The 17,928-nt window shown below is 42.7% G+C and overlaps 1 protein-coding gene across 1 annotated transcript in view; it reads left to right on the top strand.

Moving 5' to 3' along the window:
- The window catches only part of grid2 (glutamate receptor, ionotropic, delta 2), a 470,134-nt gene that overhangs the window by 252,689 nt on the left and 199,517 nt on the right, over window positions 1-17,928 (top strand). The window contains exon 3 of the mRNA XM_056418710.1: window positions 9,992-10,279. Coding sequence (XP_056274685.1) covers window positions 9,992-10,279 — 288 coding nt within the window. The remainder of the gene's footprint in view (window positions 1-9,991; window positions 10,280-17,928) is intronic.

Below are 17,928 nucleotides of genomic sequence, written 5' to 3'. Positions count from 1 at the left end.
ATTAGAGGGCCAGGAGATAAAATAGTTGATACTGAGTGCTTACCAACGCAGCACGGGGAAAAGAGAGCAAATGAGTTTGTGGTTACAGAGCACAAGACACTGGCTGGCATGTGTTGCTGGATAGTTGCCTGGAGGAAAGGGGCAACAGATTCATTCACAGTCGTGTGTGTGCCAGCTCCAGCATTTGGAATTCGACGCGAGCAGCCATGTGTGTGTGTGTGTGTGTGTGTTACCTCATTGCTCATGAGTTCAGGTTCCATCTTATTTCAATTCCAAAAAACAGCATATATACGAACCAACTGCGGAAACATGTCCCGAGGGGTAATACCTGACGAGCGTGAGTGCCTTTCTTATTCCAGCATTATATGTAGGATTTTAAGAAGCGTGGGAAACATTTCAAAAGTTTCTTCAAATAAGCTTGGAGCCAAACATATTTGGGACTAGGGGTCGAAAGCAATCATGAGAAACTTTTCGGGGAAGTGTGTGTGAAGCAGACTGCTGTGTTAGACCAACAAAACACCCAAAAGATGGTCGCTCAGTGTCCGATGTGGGCAAGAATCCTATCGTGGGATATCATTAAGAGGGATGGAGCTGTGATCTCCTCCTCACTCTCCTCAAAGCAAGGAACTTCGCTTGCGTGAATCATTTTGTTCGTTCATTTTGGTTTAATCACTCCAACCTTCCATTACAGGCACATCAACTACTCCCCATTGTTTCTCCCTCTGTTCCCACCTCTGTCAGCGAGGGAGAAGCCACTTTCTTTCCCATCCAAGTTACTCTGATAGAGTCGTGTATAATTATGGAGTTCCCCGTAGTCTCTCCATAAGTCATCCATCTCACATTCCCTCCCTCCTTTCATTGCCTTCACCCTCTCCCCGTCCTGCTAACTCATTTGCATATGGCCTCGTCCGTCTCCACAGGCTCTCACCCTTCCTCCATTTTCCACTAGTATTTACTGCAGTACGTCCATTCGAGAATGTCTCTGTCCCTCTCTCCAGTCCCCAGTTCTGCTGTCCTTCTGAAAAGTGCCTTTTCTTTTTTTCATTCATCCTAATCGTCTGCAGCTAATGAAGTTGTTCCATCACTCGACGTGGTGCTGTCTCAGATGCAGGAAATGCACTATAGCAGTGGGGAATATATTCTACTGGTAAATGGTGTAAACACTTCTGAATATGTTGTTTAGTATGGGTTATATGCAACTCACCAGTCCTGGGTGTTGGTACACACACACACACACACACTGCCATTCAGCCCATGTTGGTTTGCATGAACATCACAGTTCTTTATCGGGTCAATCAGTTCGAAGTAAACACACATGCCACAGCCTATCACGTCCTGCCAATTACTGCAGTGTTTCCAGCGACAGATTGTGGTGATTGACGTGCGACACCCCCGAGCGCTTTGTCAAAATCTTATCAGATATTATCTGGGATGGGGAAATGAATAGCTTACTGATTATCCGCAGTCCAATCCCAAATCTCATGACGGATTGCGATAAGCCAGCCAGTCTGTGTAAGAATCGGCAACAGCTGAGAAACAGTTACATTTCACTCCCCACGCTCAATTACATATGACAATAATCATACGCTCACTAACACTGGGTCTCTGGCAAGTTATCGTCAATATCTCACATTGTGACGAAGATGTTTGTGCGCAGCCGTGAAAGCTTGCGGGAAAACAGAAATACATGCACAACACACACACATACACACACACACCTGAGTGCAATCGAGTATTGAGACACCGAGTGGGAAGATATGACATCTGTTGTGTACACGGGCAGCAACAACCCATTTTCTTAATATGATTAAAGCATTGACAAATGGGTCATTACCCTGGCTGACAAAGAGAATATGAGAGAGAGAGAGAGAGAGACTGGGGGTAGGCAATCGTCAATCTGTATAAACATGCAGAATCACATGCTGTGTGTGCATGTCACATCAGGCCAGGAATGCCACGAAAGCTTGAGAAGGGAACATGAAGAAGAGGTGTCGCATGTTTGAGGAGAGAAGGAGAATGACGTAAAGCTGTGCTGGTGAAGTAATCGCAGCAACGAGGGCCGAAAGAGCTACGACTTTTCAGAGTGGTGCACGTTGATCTCCTCTGCTTTGGGCCTCAGACACAAAGATTTATACAACATCGGGCCTTTTTTTCTTCGGGTTTAGGAGTTGAGGGTGAATGGAGCAGAGGCGGAATCGACGAAGGACACGAGCAAAGAGGACCGTGAGCCGGAGATGTGCAAAGAGGTTCACACTGATCCCAGTGCACTTTAGTCCCCCCCCCCCTTTTTTTTTTTGTGTCAGATAAATATCTCTGTGACCCATGACATATATATCTATTCATTTCCCAGCTTCTGTGAATTGACTAGTCATTTAGACTGGCATTAGGAGGTTGGCATGACAAGTGAGAGGAAACCTGGAGAATGTGCACCATGTGCATCAACATGAGGAGAAAAAGAGGCCTCTTTGATCCTAAAGATGGGCTGGGAACCTGAGAGAAAGACATGCATACGATTCCATGAAGACTCTAGTTCTGGTCCAATTCATGGAGCCCAGGAGGAGGCAGCCTATACTCAGGTGGTACACTCTCCCATCTGTCCTCTGCAGATACCCACACTTGGTGTGGAAGAGAACACACCTGTGTGGGGTTAACAGTTAGTTGTTAGATATTTTTATAGTTGTTTGTTCGATACACCAGCATCCCCCTTTGTTTGGGGTCGGCGGATTGTACGTTCCGACAGACAAGTGTGCAGGGAGAGGGGCTGAGGCTACTGTAAATGAAAGACAAGAGGGGGAAAAGAGAAGCAAGAAAGATAAGACAAGCGGATGAGAAGGAAGAGAGGCTGAGCATATCATGAGACACTTGCCATTCAAACATTGTCACCAAAGTTTTGCTTAGATACTTGCACATGACAAGTTTTCTTCACAGCTCATCAAATACATCTCAGCTGTCCTCGTATCTGCTGTGAAACACACAGGATGTGTAGGTGACTGCTGTGGATTACTGCTTCTGGATGCAAGGGTTTTGAAGCTTTCGCTACGGGAAGGAGGCGGTGAGTGGGTAGATGATGAAGGAAGATGTGCAGAATATCAAGAGACAGTGGAGACACTCAATGTCAAAGTTCACACGGTGGAGTTTAATTGGATTTGACAAACAATTGAGCTGATGAAGAGATGGACGGAGGCCACGATGATCGAATGTACACGCACCAATCTGAGATAATGGACTGAAGGATTTAGTTGAGTCTGGATTGATGGCGAAAGGTGAAGGAAGGAGTGAGCAGCTCGCAGGAGCGCAGACGTTTATCCGTCACGTTCAACAACACTGAGAGCTAAACACCGGGGATGGAATTATACGTCTGACTCGTGTTGAATACAGGCTAGGGAATGGAGGAGAGGGGCAATACAAAAGATGGATGGTGAAGAAAGATGATGAGTGGAAAGGGTTAGACAAGTCGTGAGTGAGGCCGAGTCAACGATTACAATAAAGAGGGAAAAAAGAGAGACAGGTGAAGAGGGAGATGGGGATTGAAACAAAAAATAGGGAGAAAGGGACATTCATCTGGCAAGCGTTATAACAGGGGTCCAATAAATGCATAAATATAGTGGTAAAGGGCACTGGATTGGGGGGCAGTTGAACGGACTGAGCAGAGGGGACACAGGTGAAGTTAGAGAGAAGACCAAAAAAAGAAAGAATGGAGGCTGGATGAAAGAGAGGATGTATACATCTCCGGGGCACAAAGACTGGCGCCAGCTCGGAAAAGATGATGTTAAATGTGACAAGATGAAGGGACCAAAGGGGGTCCATTAAATTTTAATGGGAACAGGGTGGATGGTAGGGAGGCACACTGGGGGCAGGAGTAAGAACAGATTGTGTTTGTTTTTCTGGTATTTTTCAGTGACAGGAAGTGCCAGGAGTCAGAGAACTTAGAGGGAGGAACTCCAAGAGAAAGAAAGTCGAAAAGGGCATGTTATCTTGTGCACATTCTACCTCCCTGAACACATTAATTCAAGAGTTAATTCCCTCAAGGAGTGTATATGAGCGAAGCAACGGTCCACACACACACACGGAGGCGTGTAAAGCCGAGCGTGTTCTCAGTGAGTAGGCATCTCTCTCTGCCACTCAGTGCTTAGCCGTGTATGGCACAATGCGAGGCAGCAGTTTGGAGCTATAGATCTGGAACAATTCATAAAACAATACACAGACACAAGTAGGTCATACCCCTACACACTCACACACAATTCGGGAGATACACCAGGGATACACTCTTGGCTATGACAGTGCTGTGGGCGCTGGCTCACTCTCCCTCTCTGTCTCGTTAAGTGGATTTCTGATGAAACCGAACACTTCATTGTGATAACGTACTCGTCTTGCGGCCAGCTGACACTCAAAGTCTTTTCATTCAGCTTGTTGCTCTACATAAGGGGGCACTTCTCTCACTGTTCCCTGTTCCTGTCAGCTGCGCTGGGCGAAAATAAACCCGCTTGTACAAATAACCTTTTGTTAAGAAGATTGTATTCCTATTGGATGACAATATATAAACCATAAGAGGATATACATGTGTCAATTGTCATGTATTTTAGCATTTATACCATGATATCTTTCCCTCAGATATCACTGGCTACATGAGACCATTGTGGGCCAATTCTGTTCATATACACTACCGTTCAAAAGTTTGGGGTCATCCAGACAATTTCATGTCTTCCATGAAAACTCACTTTTATTTATCAAATGAATTGAAAATTGAATAGAACATATAGTCAAGACATTGACAAGGTTAGAAATAATGATTAATATTTGAAGTATTAATTTTGTTCTTCAAGCTCAAAGGAAGGCCAGTTGTATCGCTTATATCACCAGCATAACTGTTTTCAGCTGTGCTAACATAATTGCACGGGTTTTCTAGTCAGACATTAGTCTTCTAAGGCGATTAGCAAACACAATGTACCATTTGAACACTGGAGTGATAGTTGATGGAAATGGGCCTCTATACACCTATGGAGATATTTCATTAGAAACCAGACGTTTCCACCTAGAATAGTCATTTACCAATAAAAAAATAAAGACATTTCTAAGTGACCCCAAACTTTTGAACGGTAGTGTATGTTGTTTGCATGTTTATGTCCATTCACAATCGATTATATTGTCATGTTTTGCTTTGGATTGCAATTCCCCCCCCTGGAATTGTTGAAGGGATATTAAATTAGGAGTTTTATATCATCCAATCCCATCAAATCCACATGTATTGATAAAAGACATTAAAAACAACAACACTGCTGTATGACCAACGTGCTGTATGGTCGAAATATAGAAAAAACCATGAAAATCACACAGTAAAAGAACAGAGACCAGAAATGTTTCACCTTAAAAACAACACTGCGAATACACAAAGACCGAGACAAGGACAAACTGTTGCCCACGTCTCTTATACTGTCTAACTTTCTCAAGAATCGTTTTCCAGCTGCAGACATACAGACACACTTTTATTGGTTTGGTTTCAGGTATTGATTCCTCTGCATCCTACACTACCCTCCTCTCTGTCCTCCCCTTTCCGTCCTCCGTCACTGGGCCACAGAAAAATGAGGATAGCTATCAGCGCGTGTGTGTGTGTGTGTGTGTGTGTGAGTGTCTGATGGGAGGAGAGCTGCTTGAAGAGTCACAGATAGAGAGAGGGATCGGTCACACCTGGGTGCTGGTGAAGTACTCGCCGTCTATTTCTTCTGACAGAACGACAAGCTGGAGAGAGGGCTCAATATCATGCTCTGCTGCAGACACCACGTGCACAATGCACAGCGAGCATGCGTCGTAAGTGTCGGTAAACGTCGACAACGTGAACGCGGTGGCGGTTAAACACTTATCTTGAGTACCCAATAGATGGTTTGAACCTCACAGGATCAGCCAAGCATTTCATTAACAAAGAAGACAAAACCAACAGGAACCATCTCCGAGGATGAAGAGGCGAGAGAATGAATAAATAAACATGAGACGGATCGCGCTCCCTGTGGCTGGCCTCGCGGATGTCTCGGCCTACATGTGTGCTTGCGAGACTGACACGCACATCCCACAAATACACATCTCCTCATGCCTGCTCGACAGGGCCGGCCTGCTTTAGCCAGATTCATCCCCGAATGATTTATCATGAGTCAGGATACTGCTCATCCACAGCAGGGGTTCAGATGTGTGAGTGTGCTGGTGTGTGGGCTGGGATGATGGTGACGGTGGCGAGTGTTGTTTCGTAGGCGGTTACAGTTTGGGATGAGAGGTGAAAAACTCAAAATGGCGACATTTTGTGTTTGTTCGCACTCCTACACACACCTCTTCTTCCTGTTGCCCAAATGCCTTTGTGTTCTCCAACTGCAGTCATCGTAAACAGTGGTTGTTCATAAAAGTGTTTCGGGAACTTTGGACTCATACTCACTCAGGGGCAGGACTACATATATATATACATCTATATATACTGTATATATATATATCTTTATATTTATATATTATATAATACATATTTATATATTATATAAATACATAAATATATATTTATTTACATAAATAAATAAATACATATATATATATATATATACACTTTAGGCTGTTCATACCATTTGTTAAATGTGTTACTCTTATGATGTAACATTGGGCTAGGTTTACTCAACGGCCCCTTTAAGTCATGAGCAAAGAAGATTAATGAGCCGAGTGCTTAGGAGCCCCCTGCAGACTTAATATTGTGTGATGTTGAGGGGATGAGGACACTAATTCTCCAAAGTGCCCAAATAAGTAGAGGATTAGCAAAGTCTTCCATTCGCCGAAAGCCTTGATGATGCTAAGCTAATGCGCCATCGTCAGCTCTATCACACGGTGAAGGAGCAGCAGTTCGTTAGCATGAATGCTATAATAGGGATGTGGAACAAAGTAGATCAAGTAGCTTATGATTCATGACCGGCTCATTCAGCTCAAATATGCAGAGAAATGCAGACTCACATGCACCAACTCAAAATGCATTAATTCTTAATGTATGCACATAAGTAGGTGCACAGGTTCCCCCCCGCCCACACACACACACACACACACACATAGCTTTTCTCAAACATAAAGGTAGATACGTAGATAGAAGATGAATCCCGGGCTCATTGGTTTGAAGAGTAATGACCATGACTAAACAGTATGCTGAGACGTAGGAAAGTGTAATCGTATATTGTTACACTTTAATTATTTCCTCAAAATGTGGACTTGCAAAATGTGCAGTGAGATTGAAACTGCAGCTTCCACTCATTAATCATCGGCATCAATGGTTGCCTTAAATCACCCTTTAGCTATTACTAAAGAGGACAATTGTTCCAAACAACCTATTTCCAATTAATTACAAAATGGGCTTTGTGTTAAAAAAATTAAAAGAATGGGCTTTGTGTTAAAAAAATTAAATGGATGTCAACGTACTGCTTGATTTACTATTGTAACCAATTTACCTTATATAAACGGAAGCTTTTTGAGGGGAAACCAGCACCAGAATGTCATTAATCTTATCCATTAGGCTTTTTTGTTCCAAAGTGCTCACTCAATGAATGTGTCTTGAACAGAGCAATGAATATAGTTTAAGGGTGACTCGTATTTCCTAAAAGTAATGAATCATAATTAAATCAGCAATGCTTAAACCATGTGATTGAACAACATCGGCAATTAGAGGAGGCAGACAGCACGTTGTGCCTCATTAATACGAGACAAACACACACATGCTTGGATTTGTCACGATGTGAGTATTCATCCCCACAAAACACTTTAAATCCAATTCATTGGGTTGTTTTCGTACAAGTTAGTACCAGTTGACACAAGAGACGTCATCGTATTGTATCGCTCTTATGTTCTCTCTTTCTCTCACACACGCACACATGAAATGTTATATTCTGCTTTTCTCAGCATTATGAGTCTGACTCCTCCAGCTTTTCTTTGTTGTTAACTTTGGCATCATACTGTTCAAGCCGTGTGTGGTTGGATTGTGCTTTCTTGTTATTGTACTATTTAGGTGTGTTTGTTTGTCTTCACTCCACTGGCCACATGCTCCAAACCAATAGGGGGCAGCATTTTATCTCTACCACTGAGTTCATACGATCTCAATTTACACTCATCAGTTACATAAATAAAATAAAAGATAGACTGAGAGCAAGTCAAAATATTTGTGTTTGTGCAATCTTGGTGTTGACTATTCCACTGTACGGTCCGTGCACATGTTGATAGTTTGTTTATTGAATTAAATCCAAAGTGGCAGCAGCGAGACACCCTCTCGTATCTCTGTTTCATCCTCCATGCCACCAGCAACCGTTTGCCTGGCACATTCAGCCAGCGCGAAGCTTTTCCTCCAGAGGTCTGAGCCCGACTCCCCACCAGATCAGCAATGGACGAAACTAAAACACGAGTTGTTTTCTCCTCTATGCCAGTCTGGATTTAATCCAGTAAACCAACTATCAAATGTTCAAATACCCGTTACATTCAACTCCAAGCCCTCGGGCCACCTCTACTTCTTCATCCTCTCATTTTGGACTGAGGGGAAGACAGAAACGGCCAAATGTAGCTGGTTAGAATGCTCACTTCAGTTCATATCTCTGCAACACAACATCTTTAATATAATGTCAACACTGCAACATTCTTTTGATAATGTTAGTTCATTTTTTAGAATGTTTTTAAACTTCACCTAGTCTTGTTTCTGTGTCGGGGTTTAAATCAGCTCACAGTGAAGATGAACACATAGGAGTGGTGCTTATAGCACACAGCGAAGCTCAGCAGTGATGGATGAAACAAGGTATCGAAGGATGGAGACGATGGGCAAGAACTGAGAATGGCCATGTGGGTGAAAGTAATGTCAGAGCATAAAGAGACCGTGAAGGCAAAGATAGCCGGAGTGGGAGAAGGAAAGAGGAGAGGTGGTTGTTAGTGTGCCTTGAGGGATAACAAAAGATGTGGGAGAGAACGGCTGGTCAGTAAAGATGCTGGAATGGAAAAGGTGCTGGAGAGGAATATGAGGCAGGAGGTGGAAGAGGGAGGCAGATGGCTCCACATTGAGGACAGTGTACAACATTCAGTGGCGCTCTGAGGCAACTAAAATACAAATCACTGCAAGACTGCAGCTTTGAAATGATTGGGGCTGAAAGGTAAGCACTCAGAGGGGCTGCTTTGGACAAGAGGGGAAATAACAGGGGAGTGGGTTGAGAGGGTAGGAGGTAGAGGTGTTTTTGACAGCACTCGAGGTGTAGGAAGGATGACAAGTGGAAGTGAGGAAAAAGAGGTGAATTAAGCATTAAAAGCGTCTCAGAGCCGAGAAGCGCTTGGACAGCGGAAGACAATCAGTTGGGGGATCATGGAAAGTCTCTCTGGCAAGAAGGGCATTTTTCACAACGCGGTTTTATTAATACAAATATGAATACACTTGCTATAAAAGTGTACTTATATAGTGTGCCACAATGTTCTGCTTTACACTGTGTTATTGCTCAGGAAGTAGCCATGGAGGTCAATCAATAATGTGGATACATGGGTCAGTCCAAGCTGAAGACTTTGATTCAACAGCGAGAAAAAAGAAGAAGAAGCCAAGCATGCTCTGCACCGAGTGTTTCAGTGACAAAGGCATGCTAAAGGTCATGCTAGAGGATATCAATTCAAATCATGCCACATCTCGGCTTTAGATGAGTGAAAATGAGGCTCTTGATGGTTTGCCTGTCCCTATAGACAGTATATATATATATATATATATAGTGCACATAAATAAATTCTCTGTGCTACACAGTGGGTTTTTACATGTAGCCCGCAATACATTCCTACTGTGACCTGTAGAACACAAATGATTTTCCTTGTTTCACTCTTCAAAACTCTTTCTTGGTATTGCCCAGAGCCGTAACATTTTTTTTTACCGCCGCAGTTTCATCATCGAAAAATAATTTCCTATGTCGGCTTTGCAAAATAACATGTTCCTCTTTTGTCTTTCCTCCTTCTCTCCCTCCCCTCCACCCAGCCTGTGAGCTGATGAACCGCGGTATCCTGGCTCTGGTCACTTCCATTGGCTGCATGTCTGCGAGCACCCTTCAGACTCTGGCCAATGCCATGCACATCCCCCACCTCCTCATCCAGCGCTCCCCGGCGGGATCCCCTCGCTCCGTCTGCCCACAAACCAGTCTCCTCCCTGGAACAGATGACTACACCCTAATGGTCCGCCCACCCGTCTATCTCAACGAGATCCTCATGCAAGTGGTGTCTGAGTACAGCTGGCAGAAGTTCATCCTCTTCTATGATTCTGATTTTGGTAAGGAAATAAGGAAAGCTGTCTGTGTGGTTAAGATGGTCATTTGGAAGACTGCTATTGGAAGCACTACAATACGTTTGTTTATAATTTAATATATTCAAGGAGGTATATTCACTTAACCACATCGAATCACATGACCAGTGTAAACAAAATCAGACGGCTTATTTTGATTATGTGGAATGCTGAATGAAATCAATATTAGAATTGATATTATTCATTGATGTATAAAAATAGCTGCCTGAGAAGTCCAAAAGCACACACACTGTCGAGCCAGAGTGCTCTAGCTGCAGCCTGGGCATCCGTGGAGCCAGTATGCTGGAACTACATCGCCAAAGTGCACTTTCACCAATTACATGTTTCGGTGCCATGATATGTATTTTATATAATAGAGCAGAAGTCAGATAAACCTTCAAGCTCAATTTTGACCAAGTGTGTTGAGCCTTTATAGGGCAACAGTCTGTCGATGAAACTGCTGTGTGGATTTCAAATGTATCTCATGCAACGGTATTAATGGTTTCTCAGCATGGTAGAACATTAAAGAGCTAATAGACGTATGGTTACGTCAGAATCACTGCTCCCTCTATTCAATCTCTCTCTCTCTCTCTCTCTCTATATATATCTCTGTCTCTCTGTCAAAACAAACATAGACACACTAGCCGACATGGGCATGTGCATGTATGTAACATTATGCACACACACAGAAACCCCACATAACAGGCAAACACATGCCAATGCATCTTTCGGCCGGTGACACATCCGTCTGCCTCTGCATGCGCTTTTGTGTGTGTGTGTGTGTGTGTGTGCATACTGTCTCATTTTACCCTGGTCCTCCATCTCTCTCTGTCTGTCGCCCTCTTTCCAGTCCATTAGCTCTAACATTAGACCAAAAACATCATATGTTCCCTTTTTGTAAAGTGCAACTCTGTTTATGAAGTGTCTTAGCTGCTTTCTACAGACATTTCACGTCACTGTTTTCTCTGGACTTAGGTGTATTCATAATAATGTGTGTAGGCATGCATATGTCAGTTACATATATATATATATATATATATATATATATCATCACTATCCTATAAGGCCTCTCTCTTACTTCCCCCTTATTCTCCTGCTCCACTTTCTTTCTTTCTGGCACTTCTATGCGTAAAGTTAATGGAACTCTGAGTCATACCGGGATGTAGACTGCAGGTGCTCTGCTCCTAAGAGGGGTCAAAACTTTAAAGCATGTTGCATTTTGGATCACACCCCGATGAGTGATGTCTGAGCAGGTGTTTTGCAATCTAATGGAAAAACACTAGCTGTGATATCACTCATTGGTGGGTGGACAGAAGTCAAACAAGCATAAGCTTATAGAGAGCAGTGTAAGAGTTTCCTGTGATTCAGTGTTGATTTAATCCATACAGCGGGGCTTAATCTCACTCATTGTAGTCAATTAACACAGTTAATGTGTTGTATGCATTGATCTCCAATGAGATATATCTGCAGTTGAATTGTTTTTGCAATACGCTCTGCTGGCTCCAGCTCAATCTTCAGAGGCATTGTATTGGTGTATTGAATACATGCTCTAGCTGGTGAACTCTACCACGGCATTTATATGGGATGAATATTGAATAGTGGCTAATGTGGCCCTTGTGGAAGTGCTAGTCGTACACTTCAGATGTCAGTGTGGTAAATGCCATGTTTACATAAATCCTAAAATACTCTTGGAAAGAGTGAAATAGATTGTCATCAAATCTGTGAATTAATGGTAAATCAAAGAAGACAATAACACAGTTACTAAGTACTATATTGTTGCTCTCTGTGTATGTTTCACCGTTGGCAACTTCTTTAAAGTTGCGTGCAAATTAGCAACACATATATGCATGCCTGTTGGGGAGAGGCTTTTACTGTGACATTAACGTAACCCTAATCAAAACTGAAAGTGGGAACAGGGGTTTTTTCCGCAAGCCAAACAACCTTCAATCAACTCCAAACTTTCAAAAAATATCTCCACAAGAGACACACACACACACACACACATGTTTGAAACCCCACTTAAATCCCTCTATCTCCTCTGTGCTCTCTGGCCACTGATTCAGCACATGAATCCATTGGGTTTTGGCAGGGATGTTCTCACAGGCACAGAAGGCCTTTATAGATATCAACCATTGTTCCCTAATGGCTTCAACCCACTGTTCAAGGAGAGAGGGTAAAGAGGGAGGGAGAGAGCGCAAAAGAGAGAAAGCGAGAGAGAGAGGTAGAGAGACAGAGATGGCCTTTTAAGATGATAGCAATGTTCCCAAAAGGCCTCGTGTCTGTACGAGGAGATTTCTTTCGAGAACAGACAGTCGAGTGTGTCCTCTCAAATGAAGCTTCAGTGCAACTGTCCCGATCCCTATTTGCAGCTCTACTGGTGCGTTCTAGACACTGAGAACACATGTGTTTCTCTCCATTATCTTTCTCTTCTTCCTCCCACAGTTTATCTCTCTCCCTCCATCATTTCTCCCTACTCTATTTTCTCTTTCACTTCTTTTCAAGTCTGCCTGCAGGTGTCTTGCATTCACACTTTGTCACATATTCAAAATGTTCCTGTGACCTGCTCAGTGACCTTGCTCACAATCCAGTCACAACCACGGCAACGCGGGCCTCGTCGAGCAAATGTGGGAAGCACCACTCGGTGTGAACAACACTGTTGACATTAAGGTGATTTATTTTGTTTTGCTTTCAGCCAATGGCGAGCAGGGCCTGAGGCACAATAGTAAAAGGTTACACTAAACAGAAGAGTCGTTTTCAAAACCGTGCGATGTGTGAGGTTGCCAGTTTGTATTTTTTATGGACGAACAATAAACATGCTGATATTCTGGACAAGTATACTTTGCTAAATGAAAAAAAAGAGTATGGGTGACATGATAAAAGACCCTAAAGGTTCTCTGAGCGACACTCGGAATATTAATATCGCAGCAAACAACTATTGTAACGATGTATTAGAGTAATTGCTTCCTGATTAGATAATGAAGTCACTCTCTCTCTCTGTGTGTGTTGTAATGCAGCTTATCTGTGCTTTGTTGACATAGCCTTGCTAATAGCCGCTGCTCTGCTCTGCGCCCATCCGGCAGTTAAAACTGATAATGCCGCCTTGACATGTGGTTTTGCAGAAGAAAAACAATCCCCGATATGGGTGCCAGATATTGGCAAACATGGCCAATGTTGAGGCTCTCTCACGTCAGCTCGGCAACTCAAGCCTGTTGCGCATTACTTGCATGTATATTGGTTTTTTTGGAGTCTCTACTGTAGTTCTACATATTTGAAAGGACTTTTTTATCCTTTAAATAGGATGTCAACATGGTCGAATGGTGCCCACCTCAAGAGGATATCATTCATACCTGGCCCTGTTTGTCATAATGCAGTTTCCTGGATCTGTGCCATGTGCTGGAAGTGTGGGTTTGAGTTCCTGCTGTAACTTATTTTCAGGGTTATTAAACTTGTCTCTGTTACGTTGCGTCGTGCTGCCTGATGAAGCATTTTACAATAGTTTTAAAGCAAAAATCTATACCTTGAAATGTACTTCTCTATCTTTAAACTCCCTCCTAACAATGTGCTCATTAGTGAGTAATGGCCCAGATGAGAACAATGGAAACACCTCTTGTTTCCCTTCTTTCTTTCTCCCCGTCACACAGTGAAAAGTGTGAAAATGCCAATACTTGATCTCATGGGTTCATACAAAGAGCAAGAGTGCACCATATTGTGTCCGCCCATGTGGCAGTGAAGAGTTTCATCTCCCCTTGTTTTGTCTGCCCCTTTATAAAGGTGGGGAAAAAAATACTCGACAGGGCGAAAAACGTAATGAGCGGATAAAAGGGTAATATCAAAAAGAAGAGGAAGAAATGTCACTGAATACAGAACTGCTTAATGCATATAGGGCCAAAAGGACTGTTGCTAAATAAGAGAATGGAATGGAAAATCTGATTTTTTTTAATCTTAAATTGATCACATGGGGCTCTTTTCTTTTACTGATAACATTTTTTTAATAAAATTGGAAATGCCAAGTTTTCACCTTCAGAAGTCTCATTGTAGGTCAAATCCCAGCGCACATTGGATCTAGCTGAAGGCTAAATATAGGAAACACATTCATCAGAGAGCAGGAGAGGATACTTCTGGGATTCTCCATTTCTTCGACTGAGTGAAGAGACTTTAAATAGGACATGAAGTTATTGATCACCTTCCCTTACTTCTTAGAAAATGTATTGCCTGTTTGAGTAGGCATAACAAATGCAGTCTTCTTTCTCATGGGTTAAACTTAGCATGAACTTAAACATTTGAGGAGCAAACACCAAAGCTGAGCAATCTTATTTAACATATATACAATATAGATTAAAAAAAAATTTAAATATAGAAAACATCGTTTTGTCCAGCTTTCCGAAGCAGTATTTACTCTTTAGTTGACCTATTATGTCACACCACCAAAGGAGGGTTGATTAGCAAATCTGCAGGGCTTCACGAATGTTTGTTTGGACCTGACGGAGAAGTGACATGGAGGAAAAAGTGGGAGAGAGGGGAGTATAAAGTCGTTACTAGGGACAAGGGAAAGAGAACAAAGAATTATGGGAGATGGATGCATAGATTGATATCTTTTTTTAACAATAGCAAAGCCCAGAGATGCCGCAAGGGGGGAAGGCTTGTGGGAGGTGAAGGAGGAGGTGAACAATACATAAAAGCTGTGTCAAGAGAGACGTGGGAAAGTTGTTGATGAAGGCAGATCCGGAGGAATGGAGGCAAACAGGAACACTCATGAGCCGAACACCAAAGGTCTACAAGCTTTATATGGGGAGGACATGTCTTACTTTGTCTCCTCCAGAGTAAAATCGTTCAGAGAGCAAGAGGGAAGAAGAGATAAACGTGATGTGAATATATAAGGGAAAACAGAAACGGCAAAGCAGACAGGGGAAAGGGACAGAGATCTGAAGGCATAGCAGATTTGGTAGGGAAGAGAAAAAGGCAGCCAGGAGAGCAGATAAACAGAAACACAACGGAAAAGGGAGTGAAACCTTTTACGAACTTGACCCCGGAGTAGTAGTTTACAGCCTTGGAGAGCACTGGAGGTGAAATGTCCTCTGCAACGAATAGTTGAGAGAAAGGAAGATCTAACCAGAGGAAATGGAGGCGCGGCGGATTTATTTTTCGAAAACATAAGAAGCTCAACAAAATCTGTGAAGTTTACAAGAAGGTACATCTCTGAATTTGCTGTCAGATTAGAGAGGCAGAAGGCAGCCACTTATAAATGAAAAGAATGAAGGAATTAAGTATACTCAAGTCATCCTTTGACTCAAGGGCAATTTAAACATCCATTTAGTTTGTATTGTTCAGTTTAAACATGCCATCGCCTTACACAGACCTGCCCCTGGTATCCAAATTTATATACATATATATATATATATTTATACATATATAGAGAGAGCGAGAGAGAAAAGGGCATGACCAGGTCTAGATCAATATACCTGTACATCATAAGCATAGGAATTAAAGAAGACAGGAGGACACTGAGGGAAGTTGACACATTAGGTACGCAGATGTCAGAGAAGAGGGTGTGTGGGAGGGACTACATGCGAAGAGTTTAGACAGTGAGGGGAGATGTCCATGTAAAAGGTGCCAAACCTTTTATAGAGTGTTGTTTTTTATCAGCTGTTGGTTAAACTCTCTGCAGGGAATGCAAAGCCAGTGACTTTGAAAGGAAAGAAACAAAGTGAAAGAGAAGAAGAGACCGAGGGAAATAAAGCAAGCGTGATGGACGGCGATAGGCACTTAGATCTAAAGGAATAGACAATTTAAAGCGCAATAGATAATTGGGAAGACTAGCGATGCTTCAGGGCCTAAAGCATGTTATTTCCTATTTGGAGGTAAATGTCCATCAGTTCAGATCCCGAGAGCCGGGTACTTGAACATTTTCAGCCACGACTTAAGCTGATGATTTCATTTTCCAGGCAGGTTTACGAGAAACTGGTCAGCATTCCATAAAAGGCTCAATCCATATTTCAAGAGCCACTGCCTTTGAGCCACACACCAGTGAAATGCCCGAGGCGGGGATAAGGATAGCCAGAGGTAGGAAAGGCTGAGTGGAAAGACAAAGACACACAGCTGTTGGTCTAACAGCAGAACAGGGTGGAGATAGTTAGAGGGACACATCCTTTCCATTATGCCTCTTTTTCGCACTCTGGTACATGTGTACTCTGCTACCCATTTTGGCCTTGAGCCAAGTTGTTAACCCACTTATTTTTCTGCTTCCCTTGCAACTTGAGAAAATAATATATGTCAGCAACAAAAAAAATCAAATTCATGATATGTAGATAGTCACTCAAGCTTTATTCCCTGCTGGAGAGGGCAAGCACCAGTCATTGGAAAAAACTTGGTAGCTTTGGTCATCAGGTTGTTGCAATGTACAGATGGATGGACACTTCCTCTGAGTCACTGCCAGCTATGCAAGGCTTTTCTCCATTAGCTGTCAAGCACAAGTAAAAGCCCAGGCTTTAAATGCCTCTGGCAGGAAGAGGGAAGTTGAAACGGAGTCGGAAAGCAGAAAAGGCCTTAAACTGAAGGTCAGAGTTAAAGTTTCCAAACCCAAAGTTTGGCATTTTCTTTCTTAGTTGATGGCAGGGAAGACTCGCAAGACAAGCAAAGAGAGGGAGAGAGGGAGAACTGGGAAGAAGAGGGACAGACAACAAGGATGTGACATTGGCTGAATCTAATTTACAGATGTTTGATTGTTACCTTTTTGGCCACACTCAAGGGAATCTCAGATACATCTAAAGGGGTATCTGGTAAAAACAACATATATATTTAGATTTTATGTCATATTTCCGCTCGTTTTTATTCCCTATTCAAAGGTCCATAATGGCCTAAAATCACGAACATGTTGATCAGTGATTATATCAATATACTAGGTTAAATCTTTTCTCTTTTCTCTTATTTTCATAATATTTCATTTGGTGGATAAACACATAATTTAACTGACTTATTGTGAAAAAAAGGGACAAATAGGTCATTAGGACTAAGACTACTTAGATAAACTCAGGTCTCCTGTGTGGACGGACAACGCACATGAGAGCCTTTCAGACAGTTTGGACTTATTTGGGTCATGGAGGCCGATTGAACACGAAGCAAACGAGGGAAAATGAGGGTGGTTTCAGATGAGGAGTCAAGAGAACATAGACAATTGAGGAGAAAGCAAGTAAGGCAGAGTGCATTCTGGGTGTCTGAACACAGGCACAGCACCACTGAGCTGGTCGGTACATGCGGGTGAAATCTCTGTAGTGTTGCTACACTACATTAACTCCAGCTTTCCCTTTGAGCAAGAACACTGGAGGATCGATGGGATGGAGGGGGGAAGAAGGGAAGCCTGACAAATGGGGGAAAAGGATGCACAGAGAATTGTACCATACAAATACCAACCTAGTTTTACAAGGAATTATGCAAACCATTCCAGTTATATTGAGTGTTGCCTTTTCAGTTGACCTATAACACTTGAAAAGTAATAATTCACAGGAGCATATTGTAAGGTTGGAGAAGGTCCATTAAGGCAATCAATGGGGACACGGAAATGAAGTTGTTAGAGGGATATTGCAAACAATATATATACTTTACAACCAACAGGGTAGTACAGAAAACATGACATCTTGTGT

The sequence above is a fragment of the Pseudoliparis swirei genome, chromosome 7, assembly GCF_029220125.1.
Source record: "Pseudoliparis swirei isolate HS2019 ecotype Mariana Trench chromosome 7, NWPU_hadal_v1, whole genome shotgun sequence".
Classification (NCBI taxonomy): domain Eukaryota; kingdom Metazoa; phylum Chordata; class Actinopteri; order Perciformes; family Liparidae; genus Pseudoliparis; species Pseudoliparis swirei.
The sequence above is the reverse complement of the archived record's forward strand: the minus strand, read 5'-3'. Positions and strand labels throughout refer to the sequence as shown.